This window comes from Lutra lutra, chromosome 8 (assembly GCF_902655055.1).
Source record: "Lutra lutra chromosome 8, mLutLut1.2, whole genome shotgun sequence".
Classification (NCBI taxonomy): Eukaryota; Metazoa; Chordata; class Mammalia; order Carnivora; family Mustelidae; genus Lutra; species Lutra lutra.
Window position 1 is genome coordinate 128,856,451 of NC_062285.1, and position 20,692 is coordinate 128,877,142.

Below are 20,692 nucleotides of genomic sequence, written 5' to 3' on the forward strand. Positions count from 1 at the left end.
AACGCCCACAGAGGGAACAGAGGGCAAAATCACTGCCAGTGTTTAAATTATTCTGTTGTGCTCCCTGCACCCTGTCCCATCTGAGGACATGTAGTTGAATTGATACTGTGTTAAATCAGCACAAGATGCAGCCCCACTAGATAAGTCAAATGGTTGAGAGGTTGCAAATCCATACTCCAACTACATTAGGGGATCTTCTGATTTTTTTTCAAAGACTCATTACAATTTAAAACTCAGATTTATGGTGTGTAGAAAGAAAATAAGCATTTCTATTTCTTCACTTTGCAATAATTTTGATCAGGCCTTCGTCATATACGTGACAAAGGCAATAGAACAAATTTAAGACTGTTGTGTAATTTATAATAAACAAGCTGCATTACTGTGAATTTCCTAAGTGATTCAAAAAAGAAATTTAGAAAAATTAGATGTGACAATAAAAAGCTTACTAGAGAGATTGCCTTTTAGAGATTTTTCCCAGAAGGTCATGAACATAATCTAAGCAAGGAGGATTTTATTCTATGACTGCCTGAGCTCTCTGAGCAAGAATGTGATACAAGGCTTTTTTTTTTTTTTAAGGGAACTGCCTAATATTTTATAGTACTATATTTTTTTCAAAGTGGGTTTTTATATACAAGCCAGACTGAGGGTGGTTGGTCAGGTAATTGACCAGAAGGTTTCCAGATAGCAAGTTATTTAATATCAAAGTAACAACAGGTTGTGTTTCCAGGGTATTTTCTCTCCCCTGTGTGGGTCTCTGATGTTACCCCACTTCCTCCTTACCCCATTTCCACCCTTAAGGTTCTCACCCCAGCACATGCTGAAACTTGACTCATCTGCTTTGACCAAAAAAAAAAAAAAAAAAGGTTCCTTGTGGTTTTGAGAGTTACATATTTGAGCTTTGAAATAAGTGCCATGACTAAGGTCAGGCCACTGGTCACTTAGGTAGACTGGACAACTTTCCTGACTCATGCTCACCTGTTTCAACTTATGTAATCACACAGAAACAATCCTTAACAAGTGCCTATAAAGCCAACAAAAAGAAGCAAAGCTGCAATGTGTCCTTGTCACAGTGTCCTAAACTTGGGGGGATATTTTTGGTTAATCCTATTGTGGAGTTTTTAGGGTGGTGATGGCAGTTGTTCAGTGGTGGTTGTTATTTGGCAAGAATTGAAATTGGAGGCTTCTGTTACCCTGACTGCTGATTCCAACAAAAAATAGAAACAAGGGCATGCTCACAGGAAAGAACGTATGGGTGGCAACAGCATTTATTCCTTAATCTCTTGGTTTGTATCAAGTTGTATATTTTAGAAGGGAGGAGAGTGTGGCATAAGGAGACACAAATACAAATTTAGAAAGATCAGAAGCCAGGTTTGTTCAGAGTGATTTACCTGATAGTTTCAGTAACTAACACTGACTAGTGTTTACTATGTACAGTTGTAAGCACTTCGGATGATTTATCCCATTCCATCCTCACCAAAATCCAATGAGATAATTATCATTGGTTATCCATTGACCAAGATCTGATGGGTAGTTAATGTCAGAGCCCCAGGTTGAACCCCAGACGAGTCCGTGTTGTAACACTGAATTATCCCAGCTAGGATAACTGGCTTTCTATCCTTTAAAATGTTGCCTATCTGGTTTTTTCTAGAACCAGTTTTGCCTCCACAATTCAGACGTGGTTTCAGCACGAAGTAGAAATACTTCAGCCTATACAAAATTCACTGACATTCCTGCATGAAACTTTCTTCCAAATAATGCCAATTTACAGAAGATACAGCGGTTTTTATGTGTGCTTTTGGGGGAATGGTGTTTCTGTTCATCCTGAAAGCACACCCGCCAAGAGCCGACTAGCAGCCACGCCGGGGCTGCTTATTTACATTAACCAATGTCGAAACTTCTCGGGTAGAGAGGCGCTGCCCAGAACTCTAGAGGAAATGAGATGTTTTATCTTTTGAATGCACACGAAGTTTACGGTTTAAGTCTTTAGAGAGCCTGGGAGGGTGTGACTCCCAGGAACTAATCTTTCAGTCCAGCCATATGCAAATCTGGGCCGGTGTTTATGTGGAGGTGCAGACAGAAACGTAGGTGACAAGGTTGGTTGCTGACGCGCGTGGGAACGCACCTGCCCTGTTGTCGGTTGGGCTGTGAGTGTCTGTGCGGACGCCGTGATGGTGGACACCCAATTTGGATCGCCCCGCTTACGTGAGGGAGGTTCGAGTAGTAGAAGTTCCACTCGCAACCGGGAAGCTCGTACCATTATCCACGCTGGAGCGCCCGGGAAGCCCAAGCCAGTCCCGCGCTCCACATGCACAGCCACCAGTGGTTCCGCGCGCAGCCTCGCCCCGCCCGCAACGCCTCCACCCATCCCCGGCCCAGGCCCCTCCCCCCCACTCGGCTCCGCCCCCCAGTGCTGACAGCTCCGCCTCCAACGCCGGGCGCTCCCTGCGGCTCGGCTGCCCCAGTTCCGTAAACACTTTTCTCCCCGCCCCTAGCAATCCCCCGACCGCACCACTCGAAGACCGCGGGGGGGGACGGTTTCCTCTCGCATGCAGAACACCGTCAATTCAAGCTCTTCTCGGCCTCTTTCATCTGAACATGAGGAAAACTGATCTGTACTAGGCGAAATATGTCAGAGCTCTGCGATCGGATCCTGAAGTGACCTGGATTTCCCCCCTCCCTCGGCCCGTCTTCCTCCGCTCGTCGGTTCCCCTGCTCCGCCATGGCTGTCTCCTCAGAATCCCTCCCGGCCCTTTAAATACCGCGTGGGGCGGGGGGGGGGGGGGAGACCGGGAGGTTGGGGGTTGTTGGACTAGTGAGTTTTCAAGGTGTTTGTGCGGTGCTCGGTGAGGGGACACACAGAGACCCTTGACCCAGGCTCCCTAAGTCGCCTTTCTCCGCCTGTCTCTGCGCCGGACCCGGTGCGTATCCATCCGGGGGAGGGGGTCTCCGGCTCTGAGGTGACGGTCCCGGGTCAGTGGACCGGGACATCTAGCCCCAGGGCAGCCCGAGGGCCTCCCCCGACCCACCTCGGAACTCTGTCCTGGGACTCCGGTGCCAGGGGCGTTAAAGCCCCGCTACTTGCTCCCCCAACCCCTTGTTTGACCTCGAACCGCCGTCCCGCGTGGGTGCGGGGCGCGGGCACCGAGTGGCCGCGGCGGGTGTCAGCTTGGCCGCGGGCTTTGGGCCCCGGAGACGGCGGGGTCGCGGCCGCTTGGCCGCTGTTTACATCCTGCTGGACCCGTGCCAGCGACAGTGCTGCGGAAGGCTTCCCACCATCCGGGCCCCGGGAGGGGGCCCCCTCTCTCGCCTGCGACCCCCGGCCCAGCGCGGGTGGGCGAGCCGTGCGGCGGTGGGGGCGGGCGCGGCCCGAAGCGTGTGTTTGGGGTTTGTTGCCGGGGTTTCCCTAGCACTCGGCTGGGCCTCCGCCGTCCCCTCCCCCAAGGGTTTGTTATGACAGGAAACGTGCTGCTGGAGGGGAGGGGCTGCCTGAGTGGGTGGGAGGTGTGTGCGCAGACTCTGGTGCCTCCCCTCGAGCGGACTGTCTGAGGGAAGCGGCGGGAGATGCCAGTCAGGCCCAGGGCTCGAACCTCTGGCCTCTCGGGGATGGCTTGTGCTTCCCAAAACGGCGCCTCTGGGTGGCACCACTGGGGGTAACAGCGCTGATCTGGCACGTGGACGAACAGGGTACTACTGCGTTTTCGCTAGTACTGGGTGGGGGGGGGGGGACTTAAACAAGCGATTTCACAATGCTATAAAGTTTCCCTTTAAAATAAATGTATTTAAATGCAAAAATCTAGTCAAGATAGAAGTGATTGATAAATTAGGGTATAGATGAGGAGGGAGATGTGGAAACAGACATGAAAAGTTGTATGCAAATGACTGAAGTTTGGGAAATAATTGTCTTAGGTGGTTGTCCTGTTACTTTAACCTTGAGAAACCAGACAAGTTGTCCTTGTCCCCAGAGGGCCCCTCAGCCCTCAAGATCCTTGTGGTCCCATGGCCTCCAACCCAGCCAGAGACCCTGCTCTTTGCCACCTGCCGATCAGAATGAGGTTTAGGGCAGTGGTTCCACTTTAGGTGGCTCCCTGCCTGCCTTGTCCTCTTGCCTCCAGGGATTTCATACATCACTCTGGCAGCCCATGGAGGTTGCCTCACTTGAAGTGGCCCAGGGCTGAAGATACTCAGTCATGTGTGGAAGCAGCTTCCGTGCCATTTTGTGGGGGGTTGAGGTCCCCAGGAGGAATCACTGGTATTAAACAGGCCAGCCAGGGGTGGGAGGAGAAGCATTTCCAAGTGTGAAAAGTGCCTAGAAATCCTTCTCCCTGATGCTGTAATGTTATGTGTTCCATGAACATCTGTTTTCTTAGACAATGACTGGCTTGTTGGCTTTTATCTAGCTCTTTGTTGGCTCTAATTTGATGAAGACCGGTATTCTCTAGCAGAATGGAGCAGAACCTCTCTGCTCTGTGGTTTATGCCTTGCTGCATATGAATAACTTTCTAGCACTGCTGTTTGGGACTGGTTCTAAAGCAGCATTTTGCAGAAGACGGAGCTTTTCACACCATCTGCAATTTTTTTCTTTAGAGCCAAGTCTTATTCCTCTGACTCCTTACCCTTTACTACACATATGTGAATGCTTGTCTTTGCATATGACCTTGATCGGGTCTTCAAGGATGACATCCACGAGGTAGCTCTTGAAATTTCTCATTTCCACGACTCAGCCTTAACTGGTTGGGCTCCATTCCTTGTACAGAGCACTGCTGGAAAATCTAAATATTTCATCTCAAAATGCTTTTGATATTAAATTCAAGCAGTTAAGACTTCTGATAATATGTGGGTTTTAACTAAGGATTTTGCAGTGCTTAAAGAATGGCTCCCGATAGAGGATTTTCATTTACTGTACTGGGGTGGTTCAGAATTATTTTGGACAATAGACTCTTTCAATGATGCCCTTCACGGTATAGCACTTGAGCAGCCACCCCGGGGTAGGGTCAGCTTGTTACCACATATGCAAGTATCCATGTGGTGTTGTGTAGATCGATTTGGCAGACTGAGAGTGGAAAGAATGAGCAGCACACCAAATTTTCTCCAGCCATTCTAGAGTGGTAGAAAGCATGGGCTATAGGAATCCATGGCCTGGCTTTCAGTTGTGCTTCTGCCACTGCTGTGAACCCTAGGGCAAGTAATTTAACCTCTCTGAGCCTCAGGTTCTTTTCTGTATCATGCAGATAATAGCAATACCTCAGCTAACAAGGTTATAATAAAGATTCAAGGAGATTAAAACACTTAAAGCACTTATGGGGGCTGGGATATAATAAGCACACAGTAACTCTTAGCTCTGATTGTTATTATTTACTATCAGTGAGCATAAGAAAGTGGAAAGACACAATGTAAACATTTCTTTAAGCTCTGGAGCTCTGAGTCTTTGCTAGTTTGAATTACAGGCACTGGGAATTGGAAAGAGGAGACATAGCCCTTCCTGCAAGCAGTTTAAAATTTAGTGGGGAGGCAGATATGTAAACAACAACTATAGCACTTCAAGTGACTGCATAATGGAAATATGAGCAATGTGAGTGAGGCAGGAGAGAAGGAAACCCCAAGTTGTAATATGAATAGGAAATATGTAGCTTAATTTGTTCTTCAGCAAGACTCCTCGGGCTCCCCTTCTATCCTAGGAAGTGTTCTCAGCTCTAGATGGCTAATTTAGATGGAGTGAGGATATCAGGGAATGTCACTTTGAAGTTGTAATATTTAATATTTAATTAATATTTAATTTAATATTTAATTTCAAACCTGAATGACAATAAGGAGTCCATCTGGTAGAGATCAGGGAAGCATGCGAGGGGACAGACTAGCAGGTGCAAGTGCTCCAAAGTAGGAAGTTTGGCATATCTGAAGAACCTGAAGGAAGCCATTGTGTCTGTAGCAGGAAGGGTTAGGGAGAGAGTGATATGGGATGGTGTGTATAGGCAGAGGCCAAATCCCAGAGGAATATAAACCAGCCAGGAAACTTCTTAAGAAAAGGGAAACCACCTGGAGATGAACTCTTAGAAGGGATGATTTATTGTGCCTCTTCTGAAGGGCTCTGGCTTATTTCCTGTTTTTATTCTCCATACACTGTTCAAGAAGAACACTGGGTCAAGCCAGACTGTCTAGATCTTTTGTAATAGAGCAGTATCTAGCTAGTCCAGCAGTAGGGACAGTCAAAATCTAAAAATTGCAGGAGCCCGGACTGTTCTGAATTAGACTTGAAGTTTTGGTTCAGTACTTCTCTTTTAATCTTTTGCTTGGAAATAATTTCAAACTTAAAGAAAAGGTTGTAAGAACACTACAAAGAACTCCTTGTTGTCTACATTTTACTCATATTCACCTGTTAACTTTTTGCTCCATGTGCTTTACTGTTTTCTCTTTTGGTCACTAAATTAGTCAAGAGAAAGTTGCATACATCATGGCCTTTTATTCCTAAATATGTAGTCACAGTACACTTATCAAAGTTAGTAAATTTAACATTGTAATATAGAAAGTAGATTCAAGTTTGCACCAGTGCTGTCAATTGATCCAATAATAGCTCCCCCCCCCCTTTTATTATAGGACTCAGTCAGGGATCATCTGTTGCACTCAGTTATCATCTCTTTTCATATGGAACATGTCCTCAGCCGTTCCTTGTTTTTATGACATTGACATGTTTGGAAATCATAATTTCTTTCAGTAAGAATAAAATAATAGTTGACAATTTGTCAAGCACTTACTAGGAGCTTAAGTACTTGACATAGACTATCTTACTTAATCTCCACAACATTTTTATGAAGGAGATACTATTATTAGCCCCATTTTACAGATGGCTAAATTCCCTCTCTCCAGTTCGTAGATACCAAAAGTCAGGATCAAAAGCCCAGTCCACCTGATTCCAGAGCCAGTGTTCTTCCTGCTTCATGGACATGTACATTGTCTCTGGTGGATCTTTCTAATCCTGAACCTGTGCTGGACGGTTTGCAGATGAGTGTCCTATAGAAAGGAAATAAAGAAGTGAAGTTGGTAGTGTGGACACAGGCTAAGGAGTCAACTAGCAAATTAAAAACCCGTCTTCCTTCTGTCTGTCCCTTTAGATCCCTGTATTTGTTTCCTCTTCTCTAAAATGGCAGTGGCTATATTGCCATTCATTCAACAATAAATGTTTAAGTGTCAGTGCATCCCAGTCATTGGTCTTGGAAGGAATTATATAATACTGGACTTATTAAATGAGAAAGAATAGAATATAAAATGTGATTATTCTCCTTGATGGTGACCCACTGTAGTGTTGGAGGCTTTGCTTGGGAGTTATCCACTGTTTTCACCTTTGACTTTACCTTTGGCGAGTAGTAAATCCTCCAGGTAGAATGAGATGTGGTGTTTCTGAAAAGTTGTGTGGTTTGCTTGTGATTGGCAGTGGTGAAAGTTAAGTAGGTCTAAGTTTGTCAGTATGAGAAGCATTACCTTTCTTAAAGAAATAGACTGGTTTTATTATCACTATTCTAAGAGAGAATCCAAAATAGTTTTTAAAGCCATAAAACTACCCTCAATGCCTTTTGAGTCAAGTAGCTTTGTCCCTAGATGACTTATATGGAAACCCAAAACCAAGAAAAGCAAGAACAGATGTGAAGGAACTTGCAGAAGACCATTTGCATTGGGATGAGGCGTTTGCTTTCAGCTTTAGTATCTCAGACAAGTGCAAGAGTTCTGTTGTAAGTTAACTAGCAGCTTGTTTATCTGTAGGGGAATATGCTTTTATCATCTTGGGATAAAACAGTTCTCCCCTCTAGAGTTTTTAATGTCTGAAATGATAATAACAAGAAAAATGCAAATAATACTAATAATAGCAATCATTTATATCCTGTTTTCTCTGTCAGACACACTGTTCCAAGCACTCTACGTGTATTGACTAAATGAAGTTCCACACCAACCCTATGCATTGGGTATTATTAGTATGCCTAGAGGAGGAAAGAGGCGATTTCCTTATAGAATAATAATGGACATTTGGGCTTCAAAGGAAAGTTCCTCCTTGGATGCATTAAAGCCCAGTTGTGCTATGGAGCCTTTTACCATCCAAACAAGAGGGTCTAAACATTTTGAAGCTTTCACATTTTCTGTTGCATTCCCTGTGCCAGAAACTACTTCCAGTGAATTGTTGGAAGGAAACATAGTTGCATATTATTAAGTATGTCTGCCATGAGCACATTTAATTTCAGAACTTCTAGTGAAGCCTCATGGAACTCTGGGTTTATAGAATTTTAGCATTTCCTAGCTGAAAGGGACCTTATAGCTGGCCCAACTGTTCAGAAAAATGAGGTGAGGAGAGCCATTGTGGTGTGCATAAGGTCGCACAGCAAATTAATGACAGATTCAAGCCTCAGAGTCTAGCCTTCTAACTCCTAACCTACATCTTTTTATTTTTAATCTTTGTACTTTGATGCCTTGTTAAACACAATTAAGGAACCTACAAAGTGTGCTGTTCAGCTAGAGTAGAAAAATGAAATGGACAGTTATAACTATTAACCTATTTCATAAATTCCAATAGATGAAAGCTTTTATTCACCTTTACTTGGAAAAACAGCTAAAGTGAAGAAAAATTAAGAGCAGAGCATACAGAGCACTTGTTATGGCAGAATGACTGAAAAAAAAAAATGGAAACAAAGTTCAAGATATTCAAATAAGAGTGTTACCAGGGTCAGGGAATGTTGAGTCTTAAACCTAATAAAGTGGGTTTAGGTGGTAGGTTCTCTGTTCCCATGCTTTAACTTTGGCAGTCCAGGCCTTAAGTGTGTAGTGGTATCAGTTTGTGAATGTTCTGGTTGAAGCTGTACCAAATGGGATTCAATGATTCCAATTCAGCTGACACTGAATGAATACTTGTCACGTACTTGACACTGGCAATGGACAAGACACATTCCCTGCCTTATTAAGGAGAGTCAGAAGTAGCCACGGGAAGAAAACAACTGTACAAGGGATGCAGCTCCATGGTAGAGATATAGGACATGTGCTGCAGATGTACAGAGAAGAGTGTCATTCACTCTGGTCAAGGAGTAAAGGCTTCCTGAGGAAGGTAGCATTTTCAAGAAATGCTCTCAGTGAGACATAAAATGGTGGCAAAGAGAGAGAAGAATGTAGAGGGAAGGACAAGTATTCCATTTAGGATTGGGGTTTGGTGGAAGTGAAAGAGATCAAGCAGACCCTTTTCTTCTGTTCTCTATTCCCTTCCCCCCAGCAGGTGGGAGTTAAAGCTCAAGTAGAACCTAGTTTGTATGTGGTGAAGGAGGTGACTCCCACTGGAGTCTCAAGGATTAAGGACTATTTTATAGCCTGTGCTGGTGGTAGTTGGCCTTGGGAGTCCAGGACAAGGGAGACCTCTCTACATGGTAGGTTTCTGGCGGCTTCTCTGGATTCCTTGCAGAGGCAAGGAGTTAGTGGTCTGTTTGTGAAAGAGGTGGGCCTGGGAAGGGTGCACTTGTACAATTGGCAGGACTGAAGGTTGGTTAGGTGAGGCCAGGGGCAAATGCCCTTGGGCACTGACCTTAAATTAAAGTCCCTCTGAGGTTCATCCTTGTCTTTGTTACCACCCAACTGATACAAAATGGCAACATTTCTCTCAACAAGACTAGATTGCCCCAATAGGCCCACCCTGCCTCTCCTTTCTCATGCTTCCCGAGCAATGCCTTGTTTCCCCTTTTCTCATGTTCTAGCCTCTGGCACATACAGTTGTAGGTAACTAGACTTGAGAGCCATGAGAGTAGGGCCCTATCTCTTTTGTTCACCGTTATCTTTCCCGGTACTACTGCATAGTAGGCACTCAATAAATACAAAAGGAACCATTGAAGAAACTGCACAGGATTTCCAGGCGTACTATGCACAACTGTGTTTTCAAGTTTTTTGTAGCTTTAAAAGCTCTGTATACCTTACCGCATGGGCTGGTTTAAAGAGACTCCGTGAACCCTTACTATCATTATTGTCTATTCAGGACTCGAGGGGTCTTCTTCCTTGGGCCCCGGTTCCCCTTAGCGTCAGCTAACACCATACGTGTCAGAGCCAGCTCCCTCCTGGGCCTTGCTGAGGCTTCTGGGCTCAGGGTGGGGCATCCTATGTGCCTAGGATGACCTTTGTAGGGGGTGAGTGGGCCCAAGTGCTCTGCTCTTACCTAGAAGGCAATGTGATGTCCCAGATACAATACTGGACATAGAGTCAAGGGGCTGGCTTTATGGCACGGTAAGTCCCCTCGTCCCTCAGAGTCTGTCTCCTTCATCCATGAATCAGGATCTTTGGTGCCTATTTGTTCATCGGGTAGTAGTGGGTACCAAGTCAGCTGTCAAATGCAAACCCAGTGTCAGGCTTTACACTTTGTATCATGGCAGTTCACAGGAAAATGGAGAGAAACCTGAAAACTTGCTAGCCAGAGATTTTAGTTAGTCTTCTCCTTTCTCCAAGAGGCTCATCGGGAACTAAAGGGGCTGATTTAAAAAATAGTTTATTTAAAACAAAGCCGTAGAAATAATAATAATAATAATAATAGCTAATATTTGAGTACTACACACTTTAATAAGATTAATCCCATTTAATCTTCAAGCAACCCTCTAAGTTTAGTCTTTCAGCCCGGTTTTACTCAAGAGGTAGGTGGCTTAGTGGCTTTCCCAAAGTGACACAGCAAAAGACAGTATGAGCTTCTCACCTAGGCCGTCTGGCCTCGAGGCCCTACCCTCTTAACTCTTGCCTTCCATGTTTTAGAAACCCAGGGAGAGACTGTGTGTCTTCTGCACATTTTTAAAGGATCTGGTATTGCTGAGAGCTGTTCCACAGTCCCACTATGTATGTCCTGAGTAAGTTCACACTTAGGCCTCTGGAGTCTCATTTCTGGAAGGCAGTCTTGAAGGCCTGGTAATAGCCTGGCTGCTGTGGGAAAGATGTGGTTCTCTTCTGGGGACATTCCAACACTGTGACTCATGTGAGCCAAGCTGTCTACACTGGAAGAAGCATCTGTGACGCCATTGGAAGTACCACAGAGCCTTGACACGGGGTGTGTTTTTCTCTGCAGGCGCTATCTCTTTGCCCACACTCGAGTGACACAAAATGCCCTTCAATGGTGAAAAGCAGCATGTAGGCCAAGACCAGCCAAGAGATTCAGACTCTCCCCGGTTTTCCGAAAGCATGGCTTCACTCAGTGACTATGAGTGCTCAAGGCAGAGCTTTACAAGCGACTCTTCCAGCAAATCCAGCTCTCCTGCTTGTAAGCTGACAGGGGAGCAGGGGTTGTGGGGGGCGGGGGAAGGGGTGTTGGTTCTAGACATGTGTGTTAGATTTTAAAACTCATAAATGAACGAGAGCAAAGTAGAGACTCCCCCTCCTTTCTAGATGTTCCGTAGTAGTACTGCAAAGGCAGGATTAAGTAACCATTAAAGTTTACAACCTGCCCATTTTTATTTTCATTACTGTCTCTGATCTGCTTTGGTTTGACAATAAATCAGGTCCCTAAACCCCACCTGTCTTTTCCCTCGAGTAGTGGAAAGCCACTCCCTCTTGAGATCACTTGTTGGGCTTCATTCAAGGATAAGTTCAAACTGGTCTTTTCTGATAATTGCCGATTTACATGGAAGGAAACTTGCCCCAATTCAGGGGTCAGGCAGGAAGTGAAATAATCTAAAGGGTTTCCTGCTGATTTCAAAACCCGTTGTGCAAATCTCCCCACAAAAGTGCCCATGAGGGGAATTACTACACCAGGACTGTGAGAAAGAGTTAAAAAAGTGGCCATAGTGAGGAGCTGTCTTTTCCCTTGTTTTTGTATGGAAACTAGAAGTGTGTAAAGCAAGTGTGTTTTGTTGTTGTTGTTGTTGTTTTAGCTTTTTAATCGACATTTTGCATAGGAAATATAACACCTTAAAAAGACAAAACAAATGCAGAAAGAAGCAACTAATGTCTCATATAATCAAATGCCCATGTCAAAAACATTTGTTCATTTGTGTTTATTTTAAATTTATACAATCTCAGTTTTTAAAATTTTGGAAAGTATGTAAGTATAGAGAAAAGAAAATTTTGCCCATACTATCACCCGAAGATGACAGCTGGTGGTGCTTTGTCATACTCATTCTTCACATAGACATATGTGTGTATATATGTGTAGACACTTTTCACTTAGAATTATAACTAAAACATGGGGCGCCTGGGTGGCTCAGTCTTTTAAGCAGCCAACTCTTGATTTCAGCACAGATCATGATCTCAGGATCCTGGAATCAAGCTCCACATTGGACTCCATGCTCAGCAGGGTGTCTGCTTCTGGATTCTCTTTCTACCTCTGCTCCCCGCCCAAATAAGTAAATATTTTAAAAAAGAATTATAACTAAAATATTTACCATGATATAATATACTTTTAATACATGAAAACTACTTCAGTAAATGACTACACCATGAATTTAACCATTGACATTGGATATTGGTCATTGCGTTAATTTTCCTCTTTTTTTCTTTTTCTGTTACAAATGATGCTTTATGAACATCTTGGTTCATTGAGCCTTTCCAGGAATTCCTTTGGATATAATTGGATTATTGGACCCAAATGTACGGACATTTTTAAAAAAGAATCTTAATGGGACAGAGAATTGAGAAAAGAATTTACTAGCAGCCACTTAGCTTTTTGTGCTTTTTCTCACTCTTTATATTATTATTAGGCTGATGCCTCTAACAGAGTATGCAGTCATCCAAAAGAAGGGTTTTCCTAATTCCGTGTATCACCATTTTTCCAAACTCTTCCTCGCCCTCCGCTTCCACATGGTCTTCCTCTTCCTCCTTCCCCTCTGCTTCTTTGAAAAAATTATTTTAGGTAGCAAAATATTGCCAGTTAGTACTGTTGTTTGAGGAAATGATTTTCAATTAATTGAAGTTAAGAGTTCCATTAGTCATTTTTAAAAGACACGGTTTATTAGAATAATCTTTAAAAGTAAGTAGAATAATTCTTTATATACTACTTCCTACTTAGATTATCCAGTTTACCAGATTAGTTTTATTTTAAGTATCTACATTTATGAAGTTCTTACTTTGTTCTTCTTTACTTAAATTATCTTATTTAATCACCTAAACTCAGCCCTGAGGAGGTGAGTTATGCCTTAGTGAAGTAAGATGATATCTACCAATTGGCAAAAGTTGGAATCAAACCTAAACATTATGCTATATTGCCTATACTTTTAGAAGTTGTAGTTTTAAAAAATCAATTACTTCATCTTGAGTCTGTTTAAGTTAATGAGTCAACGAATTAGAGAATAAAAGTAGTCTTATCAAATTCCTGCATAGTATATGTAATAAATGCAGAAATCAATAGGTACTAAAATATGAGGTGATTTCATAAAAGAAAGTAACTTATAATAGCTTATACTAATAAAATAGTCTGGAAGACATTTGAGAATTTTTTATCAATATAATAACTGAAACTATCAAAGGCGTTCTTGAAGTTTTGAAGTCTTAAGTAGTAAGCAGGAAATCTACCCAGTTTAGTATGTATGCTTCTTATTTGTAAAACCCTGAACAGATAAGTTAGAATAACTTAAACTCAGTCTGCCTCCGGAGTTTCATAGGATGACTGACAGCTTTTCCTCCGTGACGTGAACTGCGTTTTGTTTTTGTTTCAGCAACAAGCCCTCCCAGAGTTGTAACATTTGACAAAGTGATGGCGGCAGCAAGGAACTTATCAAACATGACACTTGTTCATGAAATTGCTGTAAATGAGAGCTTCCAACTGAAACAAGACGCTCTCCCCGAGAACAGGTAACCCTGGAGGCATTTGTTCTGTGTAAACTGAGCTGCAGAGTCTCATATATACACATATGTTTACATTGATTCCTAGAAGTCTTGTGTAACAGCTACTGGGAGCAAATATTGGTTAGTTCTCTAACAAGGTCTTACACTTGTTTTTAAAACCATTCCTCAAGCGTATATGTTACCCATAATCCTTAGAACTCAGCTGATATGTCACGTCCTGAGAGAAGCTTTTCCTGACATTCCTGAGCATACTAGATTACATTAAATCCCCTTCCTAAAGACTCCTATTGCCCTCCTACCTCCTTTTTGTTAAGAAGACTTATAATTTTATATTCAGTGTCTGTCTTTCCATGTGACCAAAACACCATAATGGAGGAACTATGTCTATATTGTTTGCTGCTCTATCCCCATTGCCTAGCAGAATGCCTGACATTTAGTACATGCTCAAGAAATGTTTGCAGATAGACTTCTTAAAAACTGATATTCAGGTTGTGAAAGATAAATAAATTAGTGGAGCTGCCAAAGTGCTAAGAATAGGTGATCGAGAAGCATCTGGAGGTAGGAATCATAACTACAGAGGGACCCCGGTTAACTTCACACACACCCCCAACCCAAGGACCTCTAGTTAGAGCCATGCCCTTATATCCTACTTCAGCCTCTCTAACTTCAGTGGATCATAAATCCCTTGGGACAAAGAGGAGAAAAGGCTGGAGGCATAAGATATATCACAGATATATCATCTTTATAGGCAAGGTTAGCTCACGAATAATGACATTAAATCTTCAACCTCACAGTGTCATTTATAAATCCAGAGGCATTTCCTCTATCAATTAAAACAACATATAATATTTGATTTTATTTAGAGCTTTAATGTTTATTTGTTTTCAAGCAGGAAAGTAGCAAACATAATAATTTTCCTTCTTCAAAATGTGAATCGTAGTCTTCCTGCTCCTGGGGTTATTATTCATGATAATCATTAATATTTATTTTAAGATTACTGGCCAAAATAGGTGTATCTGGTTGGTTTTCTATGGTAGCTGCATTTCACCATAATCCTTTATACCAGCTCTAGTGATGCACTCCTAGGCCAGGCTACCATCACCTCTGACCTTGACTCTTTAAGTCCTAACTAGTTGCCCTGTCATCCTTAGCTCCCCCAACCCACCTTCCATATCCACACGGTAACCAGACCTTTCTAAAGGGTTAATCAGAGTAGGTCATTTCTTTGCTTAAAATCCTTCAGTGGCTTTTCTATTACACTTAGAATAAGAATTCAAACTCTTTAGTGTGGTAGCAAGGCCCTACTTCCAAGACCATGTCTCTTATTACTTTCCCTCCTGCTTGGTATGCTTCAGCCACACTGGCTTCCTTACTGACCCCAGAGTACACCAGCTCAATCCTTTTCAAGGACTTTGTCCTTCTTCTTTCTGAAAATCCCCTAGATTTTCACTGGCTGTTTTTCTGTCCCTCCTTTAAGTCTCAACTCAAAGGTCCGTATGTTAGAGAAGCTTTCTTCAGCCACCAGTGAAATTAGCACCCTCTCTATCACTAGTTACTACATTGTCTTTTTCTGTCTTCCTCATGGTTCTGAAATTGCCTTATTTATTTTTAATGTGTTTTGTTGTTGTCTTCCTGTCCCTGCTAACAAATAAGCTTTTTGAGAGCTTACACTTTTTTTTTTTTTTTTTTTTTTTTTTTTTTTTTTTTTTTTTTTTTTTACTATAGTAACCATAATACCTAAAACAGGGCCTGGCATATACTGAATGCCTTATAAACATTTTTGACTGACTAAGAAAATGAATGTTTGAAGTTAAAATTAGTGTGTTTTATGAAGTACAGCAAAAGGCAGTTTGGAAGTATTTATACTTTAAATTCAAAAGTTCCAAATATAGGTATTAGTGAAGGCACTTTTTGATCAGACAGGCTCTGGGTTTGAATCCTAGCTCTGCTGAGACCATTTCTGATCTTCGTGTTCCCCAAGGAGATCATGGGGACTAAAATGTTGACTTCACACGCATGCTCATGGGCATCTGAGTGCCTTGAACTTAAATATTTTGATACTGTGGGAAATAGGAAAGCCTCCTTTCTTAATTTTCTGCCATAGCTGGAAAATGTGAGCAAGGAAAGCAAAATGCAAACTTAGGACAGTTACCTTTATTTAAAAATGAAATGGCATATTATAACCTGTTGATTTTTCAGATGACTTTCCACAGTCATCTGGCCAAGTTATTACTTTTAAAAATATCACTGACTCTCATATTTAACCAAATATTGTTTTGGGGGGGGGAAAGGCTTAGCAAAATATATCCAATTTCTGATACCCAGTAGGAACCCTTGTAAATGATTTGATTGATCTCATTCTTCCCCATCATCTTCCAGAAAATTAAAAAGCTAAAAAGTATCTTTCAGCCTTTAGGAAAACTTACATTTAAACTCTGATGTCCCTGCAGGAGCTCTAAAGTTGTTGTAGCTCCTTCTTAGTTGGTCCATTCAAGCCACTACATGAGGCCTATGAAGTCCAGAGTGAAATCCATGCCAGCAATGTTTGCCTTTCTAATGGTTCTGTAGTTGCTCGGGAGGGTCAACTTTAGAAAGAGCATTTATGTTGAATAACTCTAGTCAGGCAGCCAGGATAAGTTTTAACATTTCAAGTTGCTGAGTAGAATGTAGTATTTGCAGTTACAGAAACAATTTTAGCTCACATTCCTCAGAAAGCTAATTTTAATTTCTCATAACATTATTGTATGTTTGGCTATTTATACTCTAAAAAAATTAAGAGCTATGCTTAACTATCAAATTATTAATTCATTCACCATGCATTCATCAAATACTCACTGTATGCCAGGTGCAGTGTGCTAGGTACAATGGCAGATACTTAGGAGAAGAAGTAGTTATTGCCTCTGCCTGGGAGAGATGTATGACCTTTAGGGGATGGAGACTCATAAGTACAGTGCAGGGAAATATGTGCTTTTCTTACAACTGTTGCCAAATGTAGTAGGTCAGTGTATTTAAGTGTGCACCTGTTTTATGACATTGATATAAAGGGTGAAGCAAAGTGGCCACCTCTTCTATTGTGAGCTCTTGCTAGGAAGGTTCCAGTTTCAGCAGTCCGGTCTGGCTGACTTTAAATGGGACATCTAAACTGTGGTTGGCAGCGCTCACATGCATGTCTGCTTGGGCCAATCTGTTCTGTTCTGTGCAATGAAACTTCAGCTGTTGAGGAAAGAGCAACTTTGCCATCTCATCCCCAAAATCTGGAACAAGTCTAAAGATCTATAGAATAGCTAGGTAAATTCTGGCATCTCCTTAAGACAGAATTTTATGAATTTATTAAAAACTATAGCAAGAAAGCATTTTTAAAATCTAGGAGAAACTCTTAGGACAGAATATTAAATGAAACAAATATATAATATACCGACTGGTTATCCTCAATTATATTAAAACAATGCATTGAATCAGGGAAATATGTCAAAAGATTAAAAATGACATTATGGGCCATTTTTTCTGTTTTTTTTTTCCCCCTGCATTTTCTGAGATTTTTACAATGGGCACATTTCTTTTATAATCAGGAAAAATAATGCTTATTTTTAAAAACAATTTCCTTCCGGTAGCTTAGCCAGTCAAGTAAAGCACATTGTCCACCAGGCCTTCTGGGACGTCCTGGAGTCAGAACTGAATGCTGAGCCTCCCGAGTATGAACATGCCATCAAACTGTTTGAAGAAATCAGAGAGGCAAGTTGATGTTGTCTGTATTGATTAATAATTTTTTCCCCAAAGGCTATTTTTCTGTCCTCCAAAGAGTATTGGAGATTCTTTTTGGAAAACTGAGTAAGTTCAATCCCTGGAAGGGTGGTTTCCAAAATGCGCTTCCTGGAGTTGGGGGGAGGCTAGGGAAATAGGACAGTGGAAGGAGCGCAGGGCAACGCTTCACACACACAGAGTAGTGCTCACAGTAGTTAAAAGCGCAGACTGGAGAGTTAAACAACCTGGTTTAGTGACGGGCTAAACAAAGGCTTTCCCTCCAGGAGTTCTAGTGTCCTGAGTACTTGCAGGATAATTGTAAGATTTAGATGATATGACAGTTACAGTTTTAACTACCATTCACAAAGCGCTTGCTCTATGCCAAACACTAGATGATTCATTTGTTGTTACCATAATGCCGTGTTATTCTTCCTGAATAAAAAGAAGCCAAGTTCCCTTACTCACCCAGGGTTACATAGCTTTGAGGGGTAGAGAGGGACTTGAGCGGAGGCACTCTGGCTTAGAATCCATACTCCTATGCCATGTGCTGTGTGTGTAAGCACAGTGGTCGCTGTGTGGTGAATACTTAGGATAGGTTGCTTGTATAATATATAATAAATATTTTATTTATTTATTTATTTTTAAAAAGACTTTATTTATTTATTTGAGAGGGAGAGAGAATGAGACAGGTCAGCTGGAGAAGCAGACTCCCTGCCGAGTAGGGAGCCTGATGTGGGACTCAATCCTGGGACTCCAGGATCATGACCTGAGCTAAGGCAGTTGCTTAACCAACTGAGCCACCCAGGTGCCCCTATATAATAAATATTTTATATGTAAAATATACTAATGGAGCTCATGGGGTATTTCCATTTGATCTTCTTTAAGGGGTTCTTGTGGAGCCATGATCTGCAACTTGTTCTTTCTTTGCATGGTTTAAATGCAAACTTTTTGAAGTTACTTCAGTAATATTCCTTCCTTGCCAGTTGCTTTTATTCTGATAGTTTCAGTAACTTCCATGGGCTGGAGGCTGGGGCGAGGGGCACTTTAATTCAGAAGCTAGAGCTTTCTTTTTAGAGTTGAGGCACTAGAGTGCTCCTCTGACCCACCATGCTTCTGTGGCATCCAGGGCATTAAAATACGCACAAGGAGCTTAGTCATCTAGACACTGAAGTTAAAATGACAACCCTATTCACGTAACAATGCTGTTAACTTTCCTTTCCTATGTAGACTCTCCTCTCTTTTCTGACTCCTGGCGGCAACCGACTTCGCAACCAGATCTGTGAAGTTTTGGACACAGACCTCATTAGGCAACAGGCTGAGCACAGGGCTGTTGACATCCAAGGCCTGGCCAACTATGTCATCAGTACGATGGGAAAGCTGTGTGCTCCCGTGCGAGATGACGATGTCAGAGAGCTGAAGGCTACCAGCAACATCGTGGAGGTGCTGAGGTTAGCACTTTTGCTGCTTGCATTTTCTTTTCTTATCTTTTTTTTTCCCAAAGATTTTATTTATTTATTTGACAGACAGAGATCACAAGTAGTCAGAGAGGCAGGCAGAGAAAGAAGGAAGCAGGCCCCCCGCTGAGAAGAGAACCCAATGTGGGGCTCAATCCCAGGACCCCGGGATCATGACCTGAGCCAAAGGCAGAGGCCCCAACCCACTGAGCCACCCAGGCACCCCTGCTGCTTGCATTTTCTGAGAGTACCTTTGAGTTCATTCAAAAGGGAAGTGTGGGGGGCAGGTACCTAGGTGGTCTAGTCGGGTATGTGTCTGACTCTTGTTTTTGGCTCCAGTGGTGCTCTCAGCGTCATGAGATCAAGCCTGAATTGGGTCCCATGCTCAGTGTGGAGTCTGCTTGAGATTCTCTCTCCCTCTGCCCCTCCTGATCGTTCTCTCTCTCTCTCTCTCAAATAAATAAATATATATTTTAAAAACAAAACAGAGGGATGCCTGGGTGGCTCGGTGGGTTAAAGCCTCTGCCTTCGGCTCAGGTCATGTTCCCAGCATCCTGGGATCGAGCCCCACATCAGGCTTTCTGCTCAGCAGTGAGCCTGCTTCCTCCTCTCTCTCTCTCTGCCTGCCTCTCTGCCTACTTATGATCTCTAAAAAAATAAAAAAATAAATAAAAATAAAAACAAAACAGAAGGGAAGTGTGGCAATTGAGTAACCCAATAATAACTGGTCTCCCACCTTTATCTTAGAAGAAAACCAGATAAGCAAAGCTAAGTATTTTTGTGTCTCACTGCCCTGTCCTTTTTTTCCCCTCTCTATTCTCCACCCCCAGATTTAGTAGGAATAGAAACCATGTACACTTTATTCAGACTCCCTTAAAATTTCAAGGGTTTCTAATGAAAATTCCTTCTTGAATCTTCTTTGTCTCATTAAGACTCATTGTTTATGCTTCTTAGTGTCTATTAGTTTATGGCCAGGTGTAGTGGATCAGCTGGAAGTACTATATTTGCTAAAGCAAATACTCTTGAGATCTATGAAGGATACATTGGAATGCATGTGTAATGCCTTCTATGAAAAGTGACCTTGCCAATGGCAGTTGGAATTTCAAAACTATTTGGGGATGTTTATTGTTTCCAGTCTGTAAAATAGATCACAGTTAATGAATATCAGCTTAATTTCTTAATCAGCTCTCTAACTATTCTAACTCTAAAATTTTTAGACAAATATTTCATGTCCTGGACCTCATGAAAATAGACATGGTCAATTTTACAATTAGGAGTCTTAGACCACATCTTCAACGCCAGTTGGTGGATTATGAGAGAACTAAGTTCCAAGAAATTTTAGAAGAAACTCCAAGTAAGTACAATATAATGTGCATATATTGAAATTAGATGGAAATATGATGTTTACGTTTTTGATGTCTTAAGGAGTATCGTTAAAGAATTTTGGCTTTTCTGTTAAACATTTTTTTAACTTCTAAAATAGACATCACAAATTTATCGCTGTCTGCCCATGTCCCAAGAACTGTGCCAAGCACTATTCGTTTCTTCATGTATTAAAAAAATATGTATTTATTGAGCACCTGCTGTATCCCAGACACTGCTTAGTTGCTGTGAATACTGTAGTGAACAAAACAGTGTTGTGACCCCCAAGGAGCTGACATTGTAGTAGGCATGGCAAGCAAACAAATAACATATATTGTCAGATGTGTTAAGTGCTATGAAGAAAA

At 42.1% G+C, this 20,692-nt stretch overlaps 1 protein-coding gene across 2 annotated transcripts in view; it reads left to right on the forward strand.

Annotated features, from left to right (window-relative positions):
- The first annotated feature begins 2,535 nt into the window (after nucleotides 1–2,535).
- Nucleotides 2,536–20,692, forward strand: part of TCP11L2 (t-complex 11 like 2) — a 39,832-nt gene continuing 21,675 nt past the window's right edge. Inside the window, exons 1-6 of one of the 2 annotated variants that reach the window (XM_047741713.1) lie at nucleotides 2,536–2,812; nucleotides 11,060–11,251; nucleotides 13,641–13,776; nucleotides 17,382–17,502; nucleotides 18,739–18,959; nucleotides 20,183–20,319. In XM_047741713.1, the coding sequence (XP_047597669.1) occupies nucleotides 11,095–11,251; nucleotides 13,641–13,776; nucleotides 17,382–17,502; nucleotides 18,739–18,959; nucleotides 20,183–20,319 (772 nt within the window). In that variant the 5' untranslated portion in view covers nucleotides 2,536–2,812; nucleotides 11,060–11,094. Of the gene's footprint in view, nucleotides 2,919–11,059; nucleotides 11,252–13,640; nucleotides 13,777–17,381; nucleotides 17,503–18,738; nucleotides 18,960–20,182; nucleotides 20,320–20,692 lie in introns of both variants that reach the window. The other variant, XM_047741712.1, reaches the window with a different exon arrangement.